Genomic DNA, 20,232 nt, shown 5'->3' on the forward strand with positions numbered 1-20,232 from the left:
CCATCTTCTAACAATCTGCTTTGTGTTTTAATCATTTGTTGTTGACCCTCCTCTTAGCTGGGAGTTTTATGAGAATAGACAGTAGACATTTTTGTGACTCTTATAAGAACTTTCTACATAGCATAATGCTGAACAACTATGGTCTAAGTGGATACTTTTTAATTGGTTTATTGTATTATCATAAAACACATTAAAATGTATCTTATACTCTCAGTTCCATGTCTAGCAGCCCCAAAGCCACTGAAATTTTCCTTTACTTCCCTTTGGAGAGGCAGTTCTTCTCCAGAACCACATCCTGTATGTACACTTTGCACTTTAAAGCAAGTGTGTAAGGGTCTCTCGAAGTGAAGGATGGCTCTGATTAACATGGTTATTGCTGGAGGACAAAGGCATTTTGCTCTACCAGACTGGGACTCGGAGGCTCATTGCTTTGTCAGCCTGCCTGCTCTAGCAGCTGTCTGCTCCTTGGCTGCTGAGTGCCTTCACCTTGGCTGAGTACAGACGAGCGTTCTGTCCTTGGATCGGGTTTCTGTGGGTGGGAACCGGGGTCGGGACGGCGCTGCCGCTGCCCCTCCTCCGCTGCTGTCGGCGGCACCTCACTAACTTCGTTGTTGTGCGGAACAACTCTCCACTGCTCTGATTTTGTGTCATCGTTTTAGCACTGTCTTAGTTGGTGTGCCTCCTCGTGGCTTTGTGTGGTGCTGTTAATGTGAAGTGCACATTAACAAGACACTAAAATGGCTAAATGTTGACAATGCTTTCGGTTAACTAAATTCTGGTAGAGGTATAATTAGTGGTTAAAAATCCACTGGATTTTAGTGGCTAGCCTGAGTTTATGTTGGAATTCATTTTACCTCCTGCTTATGTGGTGTTGAATGTGCCTGTTTGTGAGTCTTTATAAACTGTGAGCCCGGGTTCTTAAAAGCACAAACTAACCAAGCTGCCAGATAAGCCGATGAGATGTGTTTCTTTCCCAAATCCTTCCATTTTTATATGCTGTAAGGCATAAATCCCATTTAAATAAAGCCAGAAAGCCATCTAAATGGTGTTTTTAAAAGAATATTAAACTGGTATTTTTTAACTTCTTGAAAGAAACCTAAACAGTATCTAAAGTAGCATGTACACTGTATTTTTTAACTACTGCATATAGCAACAAACAAATACCAGTTAAGCATATAACTAATGGTAAATATTTCCTGAACTAAAATCAGGGTACATGGTTTGATAGTTTTTGGAAATGTTAATACCATATTGAACATGCAAGATCAGACACATAAACTCAAATTTTATTGATTTAGCAAATGATGACTTGACTTAACTAAGTGGTACATGGTAGTGTTTGGGATATCTGGTTAACAATACTGCTGGGAGACTGGGCAGACCAGGCAGAGACCCTTCGGGTTTCTTTCTGCTCACTGAGAATTGGATGTAGGCATCGTATTTGTGTATGTATTGATGTATTCAGAGGATTTTTGGTTTATTGATAACTCCTAAGGATTGTCACAGTGAAGTACTTAGGATTTTCCCCTAGATAATTTTGTTCTGTCACTGCTCCAATGCAGGTTGTTAGGTTTCTGTAGTCCCCTAATTAGGCTATCTGCTTCATTCATTGAAGATTGAATTTGTAGCTTTCTGTTTCTGAATAGGTTGATGTTTTCAGTATTTAGAGTTTTCTACTTCTTAAAACAGTGACTGTTTTTTCAACTTCACTCCTGTAGGTGCAAAGCTGTTAAAATCTAAATTGTTTGGTAGGCATTTAATATTAAGGTCCTCTGATTTATTCTCATTTAGTCTTTCCAACTACATTCCTGCAGAAGACACATGTCTGTACCAAGAAAGTTGTATATATATATATATATTTTTTAAACCCTTTTCCCTACCTTTTTTGGGAGATTATAACTTTACCCTTCATTATATTTTTGAAAATTTTTTTGTTCATTGTGTGTATGTGTTTAATTGAAGTGTTATTGACACGGTGTTATGTCAACTGCAAATGTAGAACATAGCGATTCCACAATTCTATATATTATGCAGTGCTCACCACAGTAAGTGTAGTTACCATCTGTCACCATACAAAGATAATAAAATACTATTGAATATATTCCTTTTGCTCCACTTTTTAGCCCTGTGACTGACTTTTATAACTGGAAGTTTGTACCTTTTAATTCCTTTTGCCTATTTTGCCCATCCTCTCCCCCCTTCTTCTCTGGCAACTACCAGTTGTTTTGATTTGTTTGTTTGTTTTCCTGTATCTAGGAGTCTGTTTCTGTTGTTTGTTCATTCACTCATTTGCTTTGTTTTTAAAGATTTCACATATAAGTAAAATCACACAGTAGTTGTCTTTCTCAGTTGACTTATTTCACTTAGTGTAATACCCTCTAAGTCCATCCATGTTGCCACAGATGCAAGAGTTCATTCTTTTTTGTGGCTGAGTAATATTTCATTGTATGTGTATACCACATTTTCTTTATCCATTCATCTGTCAGTGAACACTGAAGTTTTTTTTTTTTTAAAGATTTTATTTATTTATTTGAGAGAGAGAGAATGAGAGGGAGGAGGGTCAGAGGGAGAAGCAGACTCCCTGCCGCACAGGGAGCCCGATGCGGGACTCGATCCCGGGACTCCAGGATCATGACCTGAGCCGAAGGCAGTCGCCCAACCAACTGAGCCACCCAGGCGCCCAACACTGAAGTGTTTTGTATTGTAAATAATGCCACAGTAAACACTGGGGTGCATAGGTCTTTTCAAATTAATGTTTTCTTTTTCTTTGGAAATACCCAGCAGTGGATTTACTGGATTGTTTGGTATTTCTATTTTTAATTTTTGAGGAACCTCCATACCGTTTCCCACAGTGGCTGCATCAGTTTGCATTCCCACTCACAGTGCAGGAGGGTTCCCTTTTCTCTACATCCTTCCAACACTTGTTATTCTTGTCTTTTTATAATAGCCATTGTGACAAATGCAAGGTGATACCTCATTATGGTTTTGATTTGCATTTCCCTGATGATGAGTGATGTTGAGCATCTTTACATGTGTCTTAGCCATTCTTCTTTGGAGAAATGTCTTTTCAGGTCCTCTGCCCATTTTTAAATCAAAGTATTACCCTCTTTTGGTGCTGAGTTGTATGAATTCTTAAGTATTTTGGATATTAACCCCTGTGGATAATCATTTGCAAATGTCTTCTCATTCTGTAGGTTGCCTTTTTCATTTTTTGATAGTTCCTTTCCTGTGTAGAAGCTTTGTATTTTGGTGTAGTCTCAGTGCTTTGTTTTTGCTTTTGTTTCCTTTGCCTGAGGAGAGCCATTCGGAAAAATACTGCTAAGGCCCACGTCCAAGAGATTACGGCCTATGTTTTCTTTTGAGGAGTTTTATGGTTTCTGATCTTATATTTTAAGTCTTTAATCCATTTTATTTTTGTGTATGGTGTAAGGAAGTGGTCCAGTTTTCCCAACACCACTTGTTGCAGAGACTGTCCTTTCCCCATTGTATAGTGTTGCTTCCTTTGTTGTAGAGTAATTCACCATGTAATTGTGGGTTTATTTCTGGTTCTCTATTCTGTTCCATTGATCTATGTCTATTTTTGTCCCTGTACCATATTGTTTTTATTACTACAGCTTTGAAGTATAGTTTGAAATCTGGGACTGTGAAACCTCCAGCTTTGTTCTTTCTCAGAATTGCTTTGGCTGTTCACGGTCTTTTGTGGTTCCATTCGAATTTTAGGATTGTTTGTTCTAGTTCTGTGAAAAATATTCTTGGTATTTTGGTAGGGATTACATTGAATCTGTAGATTGCTTTGGGTAGTATGGGCATTTTAACAATATTCCTCCAATCCAGGGGCATGGTTTGTTTTTCTGTTTGTATCATCCTCAGTTTGTTTCATTAGTGTCTGTCAGAGTATAGGCCTTTCACCTCCTTGATTAAATTTATTCCTAGATATTTTATTATTTTTGGTGCAATTGTAAATGGGATTGTTTTCTTAAGTTCTTTTTCTGCTGCTTCATTATTAGTGTATAGAAAAGCAGCAGATTTCTGTATCTTGCAACTTTACTAAATTCATTTATTCTGATAGTTTTTTGGTGGAGTCCTTAGGGTTTTCTGTATATAGGATCACGTCATCTCCAAGTAGTCAACAGTTTTACTTTCTTATCAATTGGATGCCTTTTATTTCTTTTTCTTGTCTGACTTCTGTGGCTAGGACTTTTAGTACTATCTTGAATAAAAATGGCGAGAGTGGACGTCCTCCTCTTCTGATCTTAGAGGGGAAGCTTTCAGTTTTTCACCATTGAGTAACGTTAGCTGTGGGTTTGTTACATGTGGCCTTTATTATGTTGAAGTATGTTTGTCTGCTTTCATTTTTAGTTTCTAAAAGCTCCTCTTTTCTCCCCGCCCCCATTTTATTGAAATATAATTATAACATTGTATTAGTTTAGGGTGTAGAACATAGTGATTTGATATATGTATTACAAAATGATTTTACCACAGTAAATTTAGTTAACATCCATCACCTCACATTGTTTCAGTTTTTTTTCTTATGATGAGAACTTCTAAGATCTACTCTGGTAGCAGTTTTCAAATATATGATACAGTTTTGTTAACTATAGTCACCATGCTATATATTATGTCCCCAGAACTTATTTATCTTGTGCTGGAAGTTTGTACCTTTTGACTACCTTCATCCATTATCACCATGCCACCCCTACCCTCCTTTTTCTTTTCTGAATACTTTTTTGTTTTAGCCATATCCTTGTTTCATCAGTGCAGTATCTTCTCTCTCTCTGGATATTAGTAATTCCATTTATTTTGAAATTTTCTTTGTAATTTCTGTTTTCTCTAATTGTCTTCTAGTTTGTTTTGATCTTTGTTTGCCATTTTAGAGAAGAACCATGTTCCTTGGTTATCTGTTAACTTGGTTAGGGAGCCTTTAATTTTATTGAGGTCTGTCCTCTAGGCTGTTCACATCCCCCAAAGGAGAGTGTCTGGAGGGTGAAGGCCAAGCTTTGTTCTGGGAGCTGAGAAAGAAAACTGGGGATCTTATTGTTGGCCATACATAAGCTCATTGTCAGTACAGCACCTCTGCCCTCATCCATATTAATGTCCCCTGGTTCAGAGACCCTCAGTTTTAAACCTCTCCAGAAAATAAACCCCAGTCTGGCAGGATTTCTATTGCTGTGTAACAAACTACCAAAACTTTAGCAGTTCAAAACAATACACACATTTTAGTATGTACAGTTCACATGGGTCAGGAGTCAGGGCACAGCTTAGACCTCTGTTCAGGGTATTTTAGGCTAGTCAAGGAACCAGCTAGCCTGTGTGTTCATCTGTCGCTCAGGGTTTGCTTCCAGGCTTATGTAGTTGTGACACAGAGTTTACTTCCTTGCAGCTGTAGGACTGAAGTCAGTTGCTCCTAGAGGCCACAGCAGTTCTCTAGCCCTCTCTGCGGGCAATTGACATCATAGCAGCTTGCTCCTTCAAGACTAGTAAGACAGTCTCTCTCTTGTCAGCTAAGACCAAATCTTATATAATGTTAAGAATTTATAGAAAACATAACCTGATCCAGGGAGCTGTGTCCTATCAACTTTGCCTTATTCTCTTGGGGAGAAGCAAGTCAGAACTTATGCCCATGCTCATGTGGAGGAGATCAGAGTGTACTGGGGGGAGGACATCATGCTGCCAATCTTAAAATTTCACCTGTCACACAGGGTCTTGGAATTGGACCACTTAGACATATTTTTTTTTTTTTTTAAGATTTTATTTATTTATTTGACAGAGACATAGCGAGAGAGGGAACACAAGCAGGGGGAGTAGGAGAGGAAGAAGCAGGCTTCCCCGCGGAGCAGGGAGCCCGATGTGGGGCTCGATCCCAGGGTCCTGGGACCAGGACCCGAGCCGAAGGCAGACGCTTAACGACTGAGCCACCCAGGCGCCCCACTTAGACACACTTTTAACCAGTCCTTATTTTAGAACATTCCCCTGCCTCATTCTCAACCTCCTTGGGCACCACAGATTCCTGAGTCTTTAGGAAGGGTTAGGTAGTCTACCTGGGCTTGATTTGGCTTTCTTCACAGCCAGTTTAGGATTCAACTTCTTGGATATGTCGAGTCCTTTACTCCTTGCCCATTTTCCTCCTAGCTTCCAAACTTCTGTTAATATTATCTCCTTTCCTTTTCTTCCCATCTTCGTAGGTTTATGTCTTTAAAAAAATATCTTTACTGTCATGTTATCGGAGTTTGGGGAAGGAGTAAAAGGTGGTACATGTATTCAATCTGTCATCTTTATGTATGTGTTCTGAGATAGTTGTCTTCCCCCTCTGGTCCAGTACTTAAATTAGGGTTATTTTTTTTTCCTTTTAAGAAGGAAAGAAATAAGATTAAAATTTCCTTTCTTTTTTTCATTTTTCATGCCCTTCTCTTCTTTAACCTTATTTTCCAATCATGTATGTGGGCTATTAGCCACATTTTGTACCTCTCAGCCAAGTGCCTCACCTTCGGCTTGGAACAGGTACCTCCTCCTCTCTTTTCGTCAGAACTTTTCTTGCCTTTTGGCCTTTTCCATAAAACTTAGCCTGAATAGGCCTATACCTTAGCAGTTCTGCGAGTCTTTTTCATATAAAATTGGAAATTACTAGCTGACATTTTTGTTAGGACTCTTTTCTGTTGGGGTGTTACGCTTTGCACTCCTTTGTTACTAAATATTAAATAATGAGAATCCTTTTAGGAAGCACCTGATATTAACATGACGTAGCATATGCACTGCGTCTGTGCTAATTTACAAGCCAGAATGGTAGCTGGTCAGTGGCCACTGGTGAAGGTCATGTGTGTCTGTCTGCTTACCAGTGCTAGGAGTAAACTTTTTTTTTTTTTTTTTAAAGATTTTTATTTTTTAGAGAGCGAGCGAGAGAGAAACAGCATGAGAGGGGAGAGGGTCAGAGGGAGAAGCAGGCTCCCCACTGAGCCGGGAGCCCGATGTGGGACTCGATCCCAGGACCCTGGGATCATGACCTGAGCCGAAGGCAGACGCCCAACCATCTGAGCCATCCAGGTGCCCAGGAGTAAACTTTAAGTTAGACTTGGGCGGCCTGTGAAATGTCACATGTGGGTGCTCCAACTTGGGCCTCTTTAGCAACTGCTGCAGCACCTAGTTTTGTTAAAGCAGTTGCTCCGCTCCTCAGCTAGAAGAGTATGCGTAGACAGCAGGACAGAGATTTGGTGATGAGATTGAGCAGCGAACAAGAGGCCAGAGCAGATTCTCCCCTCCGAACGCAGCCCTGTATTTGACCTACAGGGCACAGCCTCCCTCATTCACACTCTCAGCCCTTTGCAAATATAAACAGCCTTCGCCTTTCTCTCCTGGCCAGCTGGGGCCAAGAAAGAAGCCAATGACTCTCCAAGTGCAGTAAATAGCTCTCCTCACCTCCTGACCCTGTGATTTCCTGGTGGTTCTGAGCTGTAGATCCTGCAATGGAGAGGGAGGGAACAAAGAGGTTGCAGAGGCCTCAGCTTCACAGAGCATTGAGCAGTGGGTGATACTGTATCCTCAGGCAGGAGTTGACCTCCATTTCAGTGCAGGTCATTCATTCCAGTGATTGCTGGACCTCCCAGTGCCACTGTGGACTAGAATGGAATGGAGTGGAGTGGAGTGGACCAGACAGACTTCTGAGCTGGGGAAGTAGGTGTCATGTTCTGTACCTCCTTTTTAGCTCTCCCCCCCGCTTAAAAGTTCTTTAAAAAATTGTGTTGCTTATTCTTTTTGCAATTTAAGAGCATAACATTTGGACTATTACTCAGTTGAACTGATGCTTGTTTCCCAAAACCATCTTTGGTTTTCATTAAGCTGGGGGTTCTCAAGTTTTGGAGTTGTCACATTATTATTAAAATCCCCTCTCCTCCACACTAAGTAGTACTCCATATGGTATATACTTATTTTTTAGTTAATTCATTGCTTACAAAAAAAAAAAAAACCTGAATCAATTTTTAAGAAGTTTTAATAACCCCTCTTAGCAGGTCATAAGATTTTCTTGGTCCTAACTCTAGCTTCCATCCAAATGTAAAAGAGAAATAAAATAATAAGGTAGGAAAGGCAGAGTAGTAAATGTGATTAAACAAAATTGGTGGGGAGTCCAAAGACAGATAATTTTATTAGAAACTCCATGGATGTATTGGAAAATAATATCACTGTAGGAAAGCCTGGGTGGTATTGACCAGAAGTGTGACTTCCTAGCTTTAGGATTTTGTACAGACCCATCACTTAACCTTCTGAATGCTTCCCCATCTTTAAAATAGGAATAACGAGGGGTGCCTGGGTGGCTCAGTCAGTTAAGTGCCTTTGGTTGCCTTGGGCCCTCTGCTCAGGAGGGAGTCTGCTTCTCCCTCTCCCTCTGTGCTCTCTCTCTTTTTCTCTCTCAAATAAATTAAATCTTTAAAAAAAAAAATAATATGGGAATAATGTTACCTCTCCTGATACAAAGGATTTGAGTAAAGGTTAAAAAGTTTATGAAAGAATGGTTAAAAATGATAAATTTCTCAGCAAATGTTAGGGTATTTTTCTGCTTTACCTACTTTTTAAGGCACAATTTACCTGCAGTTAAGTCCACCCACTTCAAATGTTTCATGTTTTAATTAACTATTAGATAAATTGACGGTTAGATATCTTGACTATTAGTCATTGAACAGATCATCTTAGCTAACTGTTGGTATTTGGTGGGTGTGTCTGCTGAGTAGGCTGTCCGATCCCTCCGCCTTGTTTTGAAAAATACTTGTGTGCTGTTGTTGTATAAACTTGAGCTCCTTTGCTTTTATGCTGTTGGAGGGTTTGCAGTCTCTCCCTGGGTTCAGTCTGTCAGCACCCTATGTGGAGCATGGTAGAAAAAAGAGGTTAGGAGAGAGGGCCTGAATTGAAGAGAGGAGGGAGGAGATGGCAGGAAAGAGCGATACTGTCAGTGGAAGCTTTTATAGTAGTAGGGCCAAATCTGTCCTTCAGTGGGCCCATAGGACACCTTAACCCCATATAGTTACTGATGGCTTTCACGGGGCTCTAAGTTGGGGATGGGAGCAGTATTACTCATTTTCTGTGAATGACTGTTTTAGATCTTCACCCAAAGATGGCAGTAAATCACTGGGTCACTGTTGAAAACGTATTTGGGCCCTGACAGGCAGGAGTGAACTTGTCAAAAGTCACCCCTCTGAGACCCTTAGCAACTTTGTTCTAAACCAGTCTATGAAAACTGGGCTTAAATTGCCTAGATTGAGTATCCTGCATCCCCGCAAGTTTAAAAGCCTGGCTTTCCAGTCAAAAACCCTCCTTACCAGGGTAAGCACAGTTACTTTTCTTTCTCTCTTAGTTGACTTTCTCTATCACTAGGTGAATTTTATTCCATTTCTTCTACCCTTTGTTATATTCTTAAGAATGGAAATACATTGTTATTATAAAATAAATCCCCTGCATCTCATCCTGCAGGTATAACCATGATCAGTAGTTTGGTTATATTGTATGTCTTATAATGAAAATGAGATTTTTTCCATACTGTTGTGAAATCTGCCTTTTCACTTCACATTACATTGTGGATTTTTAAAAACCCTGTTGAGTATGTATACCTCATATCATTTAAGAGCTGCATAGAATACTGCTGTATGGTTGTACCACAGTTTAACCTCCCTCCTATTGATAGTTTAGTTCATTCCAAACTTGTTTCATCATACATAAGGTTCTTATTAAATATCCTGATACTATAGCCATGTGCATGTGTCCATTATTTCCTGAGGGTAAGCTCTGAGAAGCAGAATTTCTGTGTCAAAGGGTATACTGGATTTATATTTGAATATATTATACTTAATCACAATCTGTGATTACTAATTTACGCTCCCACCAGCAATGGAAAAAAATGCCTATTTCATCACACAGTTAACACAGATTTCCAGTCTTTTAAATGTTTGCCAGTCTTGGGGCGCCTGTGGCTCAGTCAGTTAAAGCGTCTGCCTTCAGCTCAGGTCATGATCCTCAAGGTCCTTGGATTGAGCCCCTGCTTGTGCTCTCCTGCTGTCTCTCTGTCAAATAAATAAATAAAATCTTGAAATGTTTGCCAGTCTGATAGGTAAATGTGCTTCCGTGTTTAATTTGCATTTCTTTGAGTCTAAGTAAGATTGAGAATTTATTGGCCATATGAGTTTCTGTTGAGAAAAGCCTGAGTCCTTTATCCATTGCAATTAGTATGTTTCAAGTTTTTTTCATAGTCAAGAAATTAGCCCTTAATCATGTACTGCAGTTCTCTTCCCTCCACCCTTTTCTAATCTTTCTCTTACAGATTTGTTTTTATGTAATCATATCTGTTCATCTTTTCCTTTGTGTGTGTCCAACTTCAGTGGTGTCTCAGCTTTGCTTTCCCCAGAAAGAGACCCTTAAGATGAGAATTCTAATACAAGTAGTTTTTTAGTGGTGTAAGGAACAAAGGTTAGAAGTGGGAAGGAAGACAGGGTAGGAAAGACTGTTAGTACCAGCTCCCACAGTGAAAGTTGCCAAAGGGAACTCTGGGGAATTGGATAAAGCATTTACCTCAGAATTATCCCATTCCACCATCAGCTATTGGTTGAGGGTTATTCCCGGGGAGTGTTCACAGAACAACCTAAACTATGTAGTGTGTAAAACAGCAACCACCATTTATCAAACTCCGGTCTATCTGGGGGCTGCTGGGGCAGCTGGAACTATCTGAAGGCTTCTTTACTCAGCATGTCTGGTGCCTGGGCCAAGAAAACTCAAATGGCTAAGGGCTGGAACACCTGGGGTGTCATGCCTTATATTTGGTCTTTCCACATGGTCTCTCCAGTAGGTAGGCTTCAGGGTAGTCACACTTCTTACATGGGCTTTAGGGTTTCCGAGGTGCAGAGAGAGGGGGAAGGGCAGAGAGACAAACAGCTTCTAGTTCCTGTTTAAAACTTTTTTTTTTTAAATATCAGATGGGAGTAAGAGTAAAATACATTTTAAAATTGTTGCCCAGTTATGCTGATCTACCTAGCTGTTCTCAAACCTTTTTTGTTTTAGGACCCCAGTATGCACTCTTAAAAATTATGGGCCCCAAAGAGCTTTTGTTTATATGGCTCATTATTATGGATTTTTACTGTATTCAGGATTAAAGCTGAAACATTAAAAATATTTACCATTCATTTTAAAGTAACAAAAACATGTTTACATTTTTAATGAAAATAACGTTTTCCAAAGCTAAAACACTTAGAAGAGTGACACTGTTTTACATATATGCAAATTGCTTAAACGTCTTGACTTAAGACAACTGGATTTTTTATCTGCTTCTGCATTCAGTCTGTTGTCATGTCACACCTCGTGTAGTCTCAGAAAAACTTCACAGTACAAATGTGAGAGAATTAGAGTTAAAAAGGCAAATACTGTTTAGAATTGTAAAAATAGTTTTGACCTGTGGGCTTGCTGAAAGGGTCTTCAGAGAAGTGCTGATCTAGCCTTTCCCAGATGTGAATGCCAGCTTTAGCTCAGAACTTCTTTATCCACCAAATCCACGTGAGTTCTGCACTGAGGGATGTTGTAGGGATCTGGACCTAGGATGAGAGATACCTGCTTGGGTGTTCACCCAAATCCCTGGAAAGAGGATGCTGGTTGAGGACAAAGAATCAGTAAAATTGCTACAATTAAGAGACTGTCAGGGCAGTTCCAGGCCGATTGGGTGGTATAGGAGGGTGTTTTGAGATGTCCTCATAAATGTTCTAATTGGAACACTTTTAAGAGCAAAAAGGGGCAGTAAAAAATTTAAAATTATTTTAATTTAAAAAAGCTTTACCAGAGAATAAAATTGAGTATTCATACCACATGATAAATGACCCCCCCACCCCCCAAATCACTGCAGCAAGATAGTGCAGGCAGTTTTCTTGGCTCTGTGGCAAGATGTTTAACCCGTTTTTTGTGCATTTACACTTTTTACTTCTCACATTTCCCTCTTACCATGCCACCCCCTGCCTACTTCACCTGCAGTATGAGATTGGCAGCAGTTCCTTGTGGAGGTTGTGCAGTTGAGTGTGAGTGAATGGGAAACTTTTAACTGAGGTCATTTCCTAGTGAAAAGATACACTGTAGAATCGCAGAATTGAGTAAAACCTGGTAAGTTCCCTTTTGAGAATTTTGGTATTGCTTAAATAGCCTTCCTTGCAACACTGTTGCTTTTGAGGATCTGCATTAAATGTGTGGAAGGTACAAGTGTTAACAACTGTACCATATCCCCTTCAAAAGTTTAAAGAAGAGATTCTGCTTTCCTCCATTACTCTCACTTACCCACAGCACAATTATCATCCCAATAGAAGAGTTGGTTGTGCTTTTGTAGGCCCTGTGAACTGATTACTATAAGAACCAGAGACTGATAATTGATTTCTGTTTACTCACTTAGATAACAGTGTTATATATGCTAATATAAGCAATGCAACTAAAAAATCAGGACTCAACCACTTGACTGTAAGGCAGATATCCTGCTCTGGATTATTTTAGTGGCAGTAGAGGGAACTTGATTCTATTCTGACCCTTTTTCTATCTTCTCCGGGGAAAGAGCAAATTAGAATTGTTAAGTCAAGCTTGTATAGTTCTGCAGAAAAGAGCTATTGTCTGATCTACCTTTATCCTGAACACCTACCTGTTTAACCTTGTATAGAAAAAATGGTTTTTTGAGACACAAGAGATGCCGATCTTTTATTTAATTCCTCTAAACGTTTCCTATGTGCCATTCTCCACCCTTCCCCACCCCAATTCCTTTTAGGCCCTTGACATTTGACTAGCTTGCATTTCACTTGCTTGGTACCTTTAAACTCCACTCGTATGTCAGTAATCCAGAAGTTAAAGCGTGATTTTTATTTTAAATTTTTAAGATTTTATTTATTTGAGAGAGAGTGAGCACGAGCAGGGGGAGAGGGAGAAGCAAACTCCCCACTGAGCAGGGAGCCCGATGTGGGACTCAATCCCAGGACCCTGGGGATCAGGACCTGAGCTGAAGGCAGACGCTTAACCGACTGAGCCACCCAGGTACCCCTAACGCATGATTTTTAGTTCAGTTTATTAAACACTGTCATTACTTGGCCATCCCTCCCTGGTGGTAAGGACCCAGTGATGTCCACAGTGTTTTAGATCTGCTCATTTCACTGTCCCTACTGTTGTCTCTTTCAAATTATCATGAAACTAGTTTTCTTTTTAAAATTGTGTCCTTACTCTGTGTGCATCTGATTTTCTTTTTTCAAGATTGGAGTGTAGATTTCCAGAAGGGCTGGATTGTTTTCTAAAGCAACAACATATAAGGTAAAACTACAATTGAATGGCTAGCTGAGCAAGATTGAGCCTTTGCGGTGTTTTGTTATTTCACCTCATTTGGAAATATTGTCATGTAATTCTGAACAGTGGTACATATTTTGCCAGCTAATTAAATATTGTTAATTACTACTATACTAAGCCCTGTAGTATGTGTGGAAAATTACTGTTCTCTAGAGACTTAAAATCTGATCTAAGAGAGATTGTTAAATACACATGTCTGCAGTAGTGTGTAAATACCTACCAATCTGTCTACTTTCTGGTTTGGAACAGATTTCAAAAATGAACTCTACAGTTTCCATAGGCCTAAAATCAGCCTTGTGCTTTATGAAAAGTTTTATCAAATTCCTTTGAAGGTTTATCCCCTTTCTGCTGGAGGAAAGGCACCGTTTCCTCAATGTTTATGACACAATTTGGGGGGGCTCCATGGGAACACCATTGTTAGTGGACGTGGATCATGTTGTTCTAGATCTTAAGTGTCTGAGTCCGTTTTCTTCCCATGTGTAGGAAACTGTAACCCCCTATTTGGGCCCACTTCGTTCCAGTGCAACTGCTTAGATATGCTGGATACCACTGATCTGAATTCTTATGTAGGGGTCCTTTAGGTTGGCTTTTGAACTGTTAAGTTATTCCCAGGGAATGATAACCTGGATGGTACATCCCCAGCAGTACCACCTTGTAGGAGGAGGCCTCTCTTAGTTATTAGAAAGTGACCAACCCACTTTTTAATAGCAATGTCACCTCACCAAGCCACTAGTGTGTTAGTCACCTTACTGAGGTTTTTTCTGATTTTTCAAGTTCCTTCTGCCACTCACTTCTGGGTTACAAATGGCAACTGTTTTATGAAGGGAAGGTGAGGATAAGCAGCTTTTTGTTTTTATTTTTTATAAAATTCCTCTGCATGTGCTATGTAGATGTCATGGAGAAGGCAGCTTTCATTCCCTGGAGAGTATGTCTATTGGGAGATGATTGTGGGAGAAGAGGATTCCCTCTGGTAGATTGCTGCATTTATACTATTCTGTCCTATTCTCTTTGAATGTCTTAGGAAAAGAAGAGTAAATTAAGAATGGATTTTGAGTAGTGGGTTGTAGGGAATATAGAATTGATTGTGGGTCTCTTCCTATAAAAGCATTTTCTAAGTTCTCTATATGGTATTTAGTAAGCATTACCAGGGTTGATACTTCTTACTGCAGAGAATTATAGGTAGTGGAGGAGAGAGCTAGAGAATATAAACGGTAAAATTAAGCCTAGATGATTAGAAGGTAGAGTTGGCATTTATTTGCCACTTAATGTCCGCTGTAGCTGGATTCTCAAACTTTTATTTTTTTTTTTTAAAGATTTTATTTATTTGACACAGAGAGAGAGCAAGATCAGGAACACAAGCATGGGGAGTGGGAGAGGGAGAAGCAGGCTTCCTGCTGAGCAGGGAGCCCGATGAGGGGCTCGATCCCAGGACCCTGGGATCATGACCTGAGCAGAAGACAGACGTTATAACGACTGACCCACCCAGGCGTGCCCCCCCCCCCCCCGGCTTTTTTTAAGCTTTTATTTTTTATTTATTTATTTATTTATTTATTTTAAAGATTTTGTTTATTTATTTGAGACAGAGAGAATGAGAGAGAGCACATGAGAGGGGAGAGGGTCAGAGGGAGAAGCAGGCTCCCTGCCGAGCAGAGAGCCCGATGTGGGACTCGATCCAGGGACTCCAGGATCATGACCTGAGCCAAAGGCAGTCGCTTAACCAACTGAGCCACCCAGGCACCCTAAGCTTTTATTTATTTGACAGAGCGAGAGCAGGAACAGATTCTCAGACTTTTTTTTTTTTTTTAAGATTTTTATTTATTTGACAGAGAGAGTGAGGGCGTGAGAGAGGGCACACAAGCAGGGGAGTGGGAGAGGGAGAAGCAGGCTTCCCGCGGAGCAGGGAGCCCGATGTGGGGCTCGATCCCAGGACTTTGGGATCATGACCTGAGCAGAAGGCAGACGCTTAACGACTGAGCCACCTAGGTGCCCCAGATTCTCAAACTTTGAATGTGCAAATTCTGATGCATTAGGTGTGGGGTGGAGTTGAAGTCTGCATTTCTAACAAACTCCCAGATGATGCTGATGTTGCTTTGTCCAGGGACCACATTTTGAGTATCAGGGGTCTATAGAACATTTAGGGCACATGCCAATCTAACTTTTTTTTTTTTTAAAGATTTTATTTATTTATTTGAGAGAGAGAGAATGAGAGAGAGAGAGCATATGAGAGGCGGGAGGGTCAGAGGGAGAAGCAGACTCCCCGCTGAGCAGGGAGCCCGATGCGGGACTCGATCCCGGGACTCCAGGATCATGACCTGAGCCGAAGGCAGTCGCTTAACCAACTGAGCCACCCAGGCGCCCCAGTCTAACTTTTAATAACAACAACCCTGGACATTGAATGTTTTTTTTTTCTGTACCACACACAGCAGTAAAACAAAGATGAGGATGGGCACTAGAGTCTGACAACAAGGATTCAAACTATGAAGCTCTTAACCTATATTAGCTCAACCTTGAGTACATTTCTCTAAGCAGGATTTTCAGCCTTGGCACTATTGACATTTTGGGTTGAGAGAATTTTTTTTTTTTAAGATTTTATTATTTGACACAGAGAGAAAGCACAAGCAGGGGGAGCGTCAGGTAGAGGGAGCAGCAGGCTCCCCGCTGAGCAGGGAGCCTGATGTGGAGCTCAATCCCAGGACCCTGGGATCATGACCCAAGCCAAAGTCAGACACTTCAACCAACTGAGCCACCCAGGCGGCCCTTGAGAGAATTCTTTGTTGTAGGGAGCTATCTGGTGCCTGGTGCATTGGAGAATGTTTAGCAGCACCCCTGGCCTCTACCCACTAGGTGACAGCTCCTTCCTAGTTGTGACATCCCAAAATATTTTCAAACATTGCCAGATGTCACCTGGGGGGCAAAACCACCCTTTATTGAGAACTACTGCTCTAAAGCAGTGAGCATGTGGGAGTTGGAGGTTTTTTTTTTTTTTTTTTTTAAGATTTTTATTTATTTATTTTTTAGAGAGCAAGCGAGAGAGAAACAGCATGAGAGGGGAGAGGGTCAGAGGGAGAAGCAGGCTCCCCGCTGAGCCGGGAGCCCGATGCGGGACTCGATCCCAGGACCCCGGGATCATGACCTGAGCCGAAGGCAGACGCTCAACCATCTGAGCCACCCAGGCGCCCTGGGAGTTGGAGGTTTTTATGACATAATACATTTTGTATAAGCAACTGGTTTGAGAGATTACTTGGGATTTTTAGGTGGGTAGAATGAGCTTTTAACTCAGCTGATCATGAGCCTCTACCCTTTTTTGAAATATGCTGGCGCATTTGCTAACTTGCCCCATTTTTCACTTACTTTGTGCTGTTGCTATCCATATGCTTGTCTGTAGCATGTTTCTTTTCATCTTCCCAGCCTTTACCCTCAACTTTTTTCCCTAGGATATGAGGCCACATACCTAAGCTTTTTAGACTTATGCCTAAAATAATCCCTGAATTAGGGTTTCTGTGTTTGTATGCAAGGGTCATCTCTCCCAATAAAAATGTTAAAAATTGATCAGATAGAAATATAATCTACAAACACTGAGTATAATTTCACCTTGCTTCCAGGATGTTCTTTAAAAATTGAAATCCATCTTTGGTTGCTGTTGAAATGGAAGAACAGTAGTCTATAGTAAGTTAGTATTGAGGATGGGAGTTGGGGAGGACTTACAAAAACATGATTTTAAAACAGAATGAAGCTTAAACACTACCTTATGTAATTATCGTAATTTTCAAGTCAGGGGCACCTGGGTGGCCCAGTTGGTTAAGCAACTGCTTTTGGCTCAGGTCCATGATCCAGTCCCAGGATCGAGTCCCACATCGGGCTCCCTGCTCAGCAGGAAGCCTGCTTCTCCCTCTGACCCTCCCCCCTCATGTGCTCGCTCTCTCAAATAAAATCTTAAAAAAAAAAAAAAATTTTTTTTTCAAGTCAATCTAGAGAGCCCATCAAATTCTGTAATAAGACCGCTCTAATGACAGTTTTCCTAATTGGTTTTATTTCTTAAGATTATACCTTAAATGACTGTGTTGATTATATTTTATACTGTTCAAATTCTATTTAATTACCAATATAGTATTAATAAGGCAGTAAGAAGTATGACGTGTAGCCGCCTTGTCCCATGGTTACTGGAGGAAACGGGTTTTGAGCATTAAGGGAAAGGCTGGTGGAGGAAGAGTCCTTGTCATTGAGTTTGGTGCTGATCAGTCAACAGGCAGACCTTCCTTCAGAAGAATGTTGTGGTTCATGACAGTCCCTGCTGCTAATGTTAATGTATCTCTCTGAAGTCAGAAACCATTACAGAAGAAAATATTGTGTCAAAAGTAGAAATGACTTTTTTTTTTTTTTTTTTAAAGTAAGCTCTATGCCCAGTGTGGAGCTTGTACTCAAAACCCCAAGACCAAGAGTTACATGCTCGGGTGCCTGGGTGGCTCAGTTGGTTGGGTGGCTTGGGTCATGATCCTGGAGTCATGGGATCAAGTCCCACGTCCAGCTCCCTGCTCAGTGAGGTGTCTGCTTCTGCCTGGGACCCTCCCCCCTCTCATGCTCTCTCATTCTCTCTCAAAAAATAAAATCTTAAAGTCACATGTTCTAAGAACTGAGCCAGCCAGGTGCCCTTGACTGTTATTTTTCTTAAAATGTTTGCCACAGCTCTATTTATTTTGACTAGAAGGAAAAAAGACTGAATCAAGGGCAGAATTTTTTTTTTTTTTTGACTTGTGTAAGAGTTCTGTGTATTATACATTTATTTTGAGAGGTGTTTTAAGTCTAACAAAATCTGAAAGGCAAAGGCATGGTCTCCTTCCACCTTCTCAGTCTCAGCCTCATGCCAAGATTCTAATCACAGTTATGTTGCAACATCTTCAAACAGGGATGTGTATTTTTTTTGTTCCCATATTCCCTTAATTTAAACTCCCCCATCTCTCATACTTTCTAATCACTTAAATTAATTACTAATTTAAATCACATGCCATTCTAAAGTACATTTCTGTAAGTTCTTATTGTGGAACTAAAACGTATCTTAAAGGGTGGGGACAGAAGGCTGGTAAAGGAATATGCTGACCTGAGGGTAAACCTAGTTAGTCATTTTATAGAGAAGAGGGTGGGGTGCTGGAACAGACCTTTCCCTGTAGTGTTGCACGTAAAGATTCTCTTGTTCCTCGTTCTCCTTCGCAGTGGCCTTCCCAGAGTTGTAAACTTGGGCCCTCACCCCTTCCTCCCCATAGGTCTCTCTACCCACCTTCTAGATCAGTAGATCCTAACTTTACAGTGAGAACCTGGAAGAAAAAAAAGGCAAAAGATTTGCAGGACTGTAATTTTTGTTTCATTCTGTGATTAATAAAATGCATATGACAAAATGTTATATGAATTTCTCCAGTAACAGCTTTAAAGTGAGTAAAGTTTTTATTCAAGCAGCAATGCTTGGTCCTTCCAGTGGGTTCTCAGATCCTTCCCTGTAACTCCCAAGTCCCCTGGTTGAGGATCCACAGATTAGGGATCCATGCTGTTTAGTTTTCTCTAGGGCTCCTGTTGCATGCTTTAGGATTTCAACTGCATTTGATATTATTTCACTTAGTATTATTTTTCTTAATATAACCCACCTTTATTCTGCATTTTCAAAGTTTGACAGAAGCATGGTATTTTTTTATTATGTTTATGTTGCATACTTGATTCCTTAATGCCCTTTTCTTTTTTCCTGAACTTTCCGAAAAGTTTATACCCAAACTGAAAGCTGATTACACACAAGTAGCCACCTTGATTTGAATATCCAGTTATATCATAGGTGATGAGCTGTAATGTTAAAGCTTATGTTCTAAACTGGTTGTCCTCCAGTATCCTGTACCAGTGATTCCCAAAAGCAACCAAGACCTGTTTAAAGATCACCATAGATTCTTAAGTCCCTTCTGAATATTCTAAATTCAGCAGGCCTAGGATGAGGGGTCAGGAATCTTGAAAGTTCCATAGGTTATGTTGAGGAACAATGAAGTTCGGAAATTACAATTTTCTGTACAATCCATAAAAGCTGCTTATAGTGCTATATTGTTAAACCTTTGTTCTGTTTTCTGTACTAAGAGGTCAGCAGAATTGGGCCCATGTCAACATGTCGCCTCTAGGGTGAGACTGACTTTACTGCTAGTTTTTTCTGGGTCTCTTTCTTAGCATTACCAAGCTGACTGAGGAAAACTGTATGGAATGCTGCCATTACTGGCTTTTAGATGGCCTAGCTTCTCCTTCAGGCCTGGGTTCCTCATCTGTAAAAAGAGAGGTTTACAGCAGATGATTGTCTTTGCCTTTTAGCCTTTAAGCCCTAGATATCATTAACTAGATTAAATAGGGTAGTTATGTTATCTGCAACCTCTGTATCAGTGGTGTCCTCACCTCATTAGTCCACTTTTCAGTTAACTCTAGTCTGGTCAACAGGTGTCCTAGCTGTAATGCCCAGTTGTCTATAGACTTTTTGCCCAAGAACATACACTGGATGCAAATATGTAGGCAGACCAGATGACCAAAGACCAGTTTTAACCTCAGGGCATGAAGCTGTAATCAGCATAGTATCCTTTCACTAGAGGTTACCGCATGTTCCTAGAAGTAGAGGGCTGATTTAAAAGTTCTCCCTACATCCCACCTTGTGAAAATTATGGTCAGATGATATATAAAAGTAGGAAGTGATCTTAAAACTAAACAACAACAAAAACCCAGGACTTCATATTAGAGACCATGTGAAATAATCTCTTTCCATATATATCCATTCCAAAACAAGTTTTTAAATAGTTCTTGAGGGGCGCCTGGGTGGCTCAGATTGTTAAGCGTCTGCCTTCAGCTCGGGTCGTGATCCCAGGGTCCTGGGATCGAGCCCCACATTGGGCTCCTGGC

At 40.5% G+C, this 20,232-nt stretch overlaps 1 protein-coding gene across 3 annotated transcripts in view; it reads left to right on the forward strand.

The window, feature by feature from the left end:
* The window catches only part of UBE2E1 (ubiquitin conjugating enzyme E2 E1), a 79,735-nt gene that overhangs the window by 54,218 nt on the left and 5,285 nt on the right, over nt 1–20,232 (forward strand). The window contains exon 4 of one of the 3 annotated variants that reach the window (XM_045903881.2): nt 13,237–13,293. The exons of the other annotated variants lie outside the window; for them this stretch is intronic. Within the exon in view, the coding sequence (XP_045759837.1) occupies nt 13,237–13,293 (57 nt within the window). The remainder of the gene's footprint in view (nt 1–13,236; nt 13,294–20,232) is intronic. 3 annotated transcript variants of the gene reach the window in all.

The sequence above is a fragment of the Mirounga angustirostris genome, unplaced genomic scaffold (assembly GCF_029215605.1).
Source record: "Mirounga angustirostris isolate CCGP_5_RB_7025 unplaced genomic scaffold, mMirAng1.0.hap1 SCAF_1, whole genome shotgun sequence".
In the NCBI taxonomy this organism is placed as follows: domain Eukaryota; kingdom Metazoa; phylum Chordata; class Mammalia; order Carnivora; family Phocidae; genus Mirounga; species Mirounga angustirostris.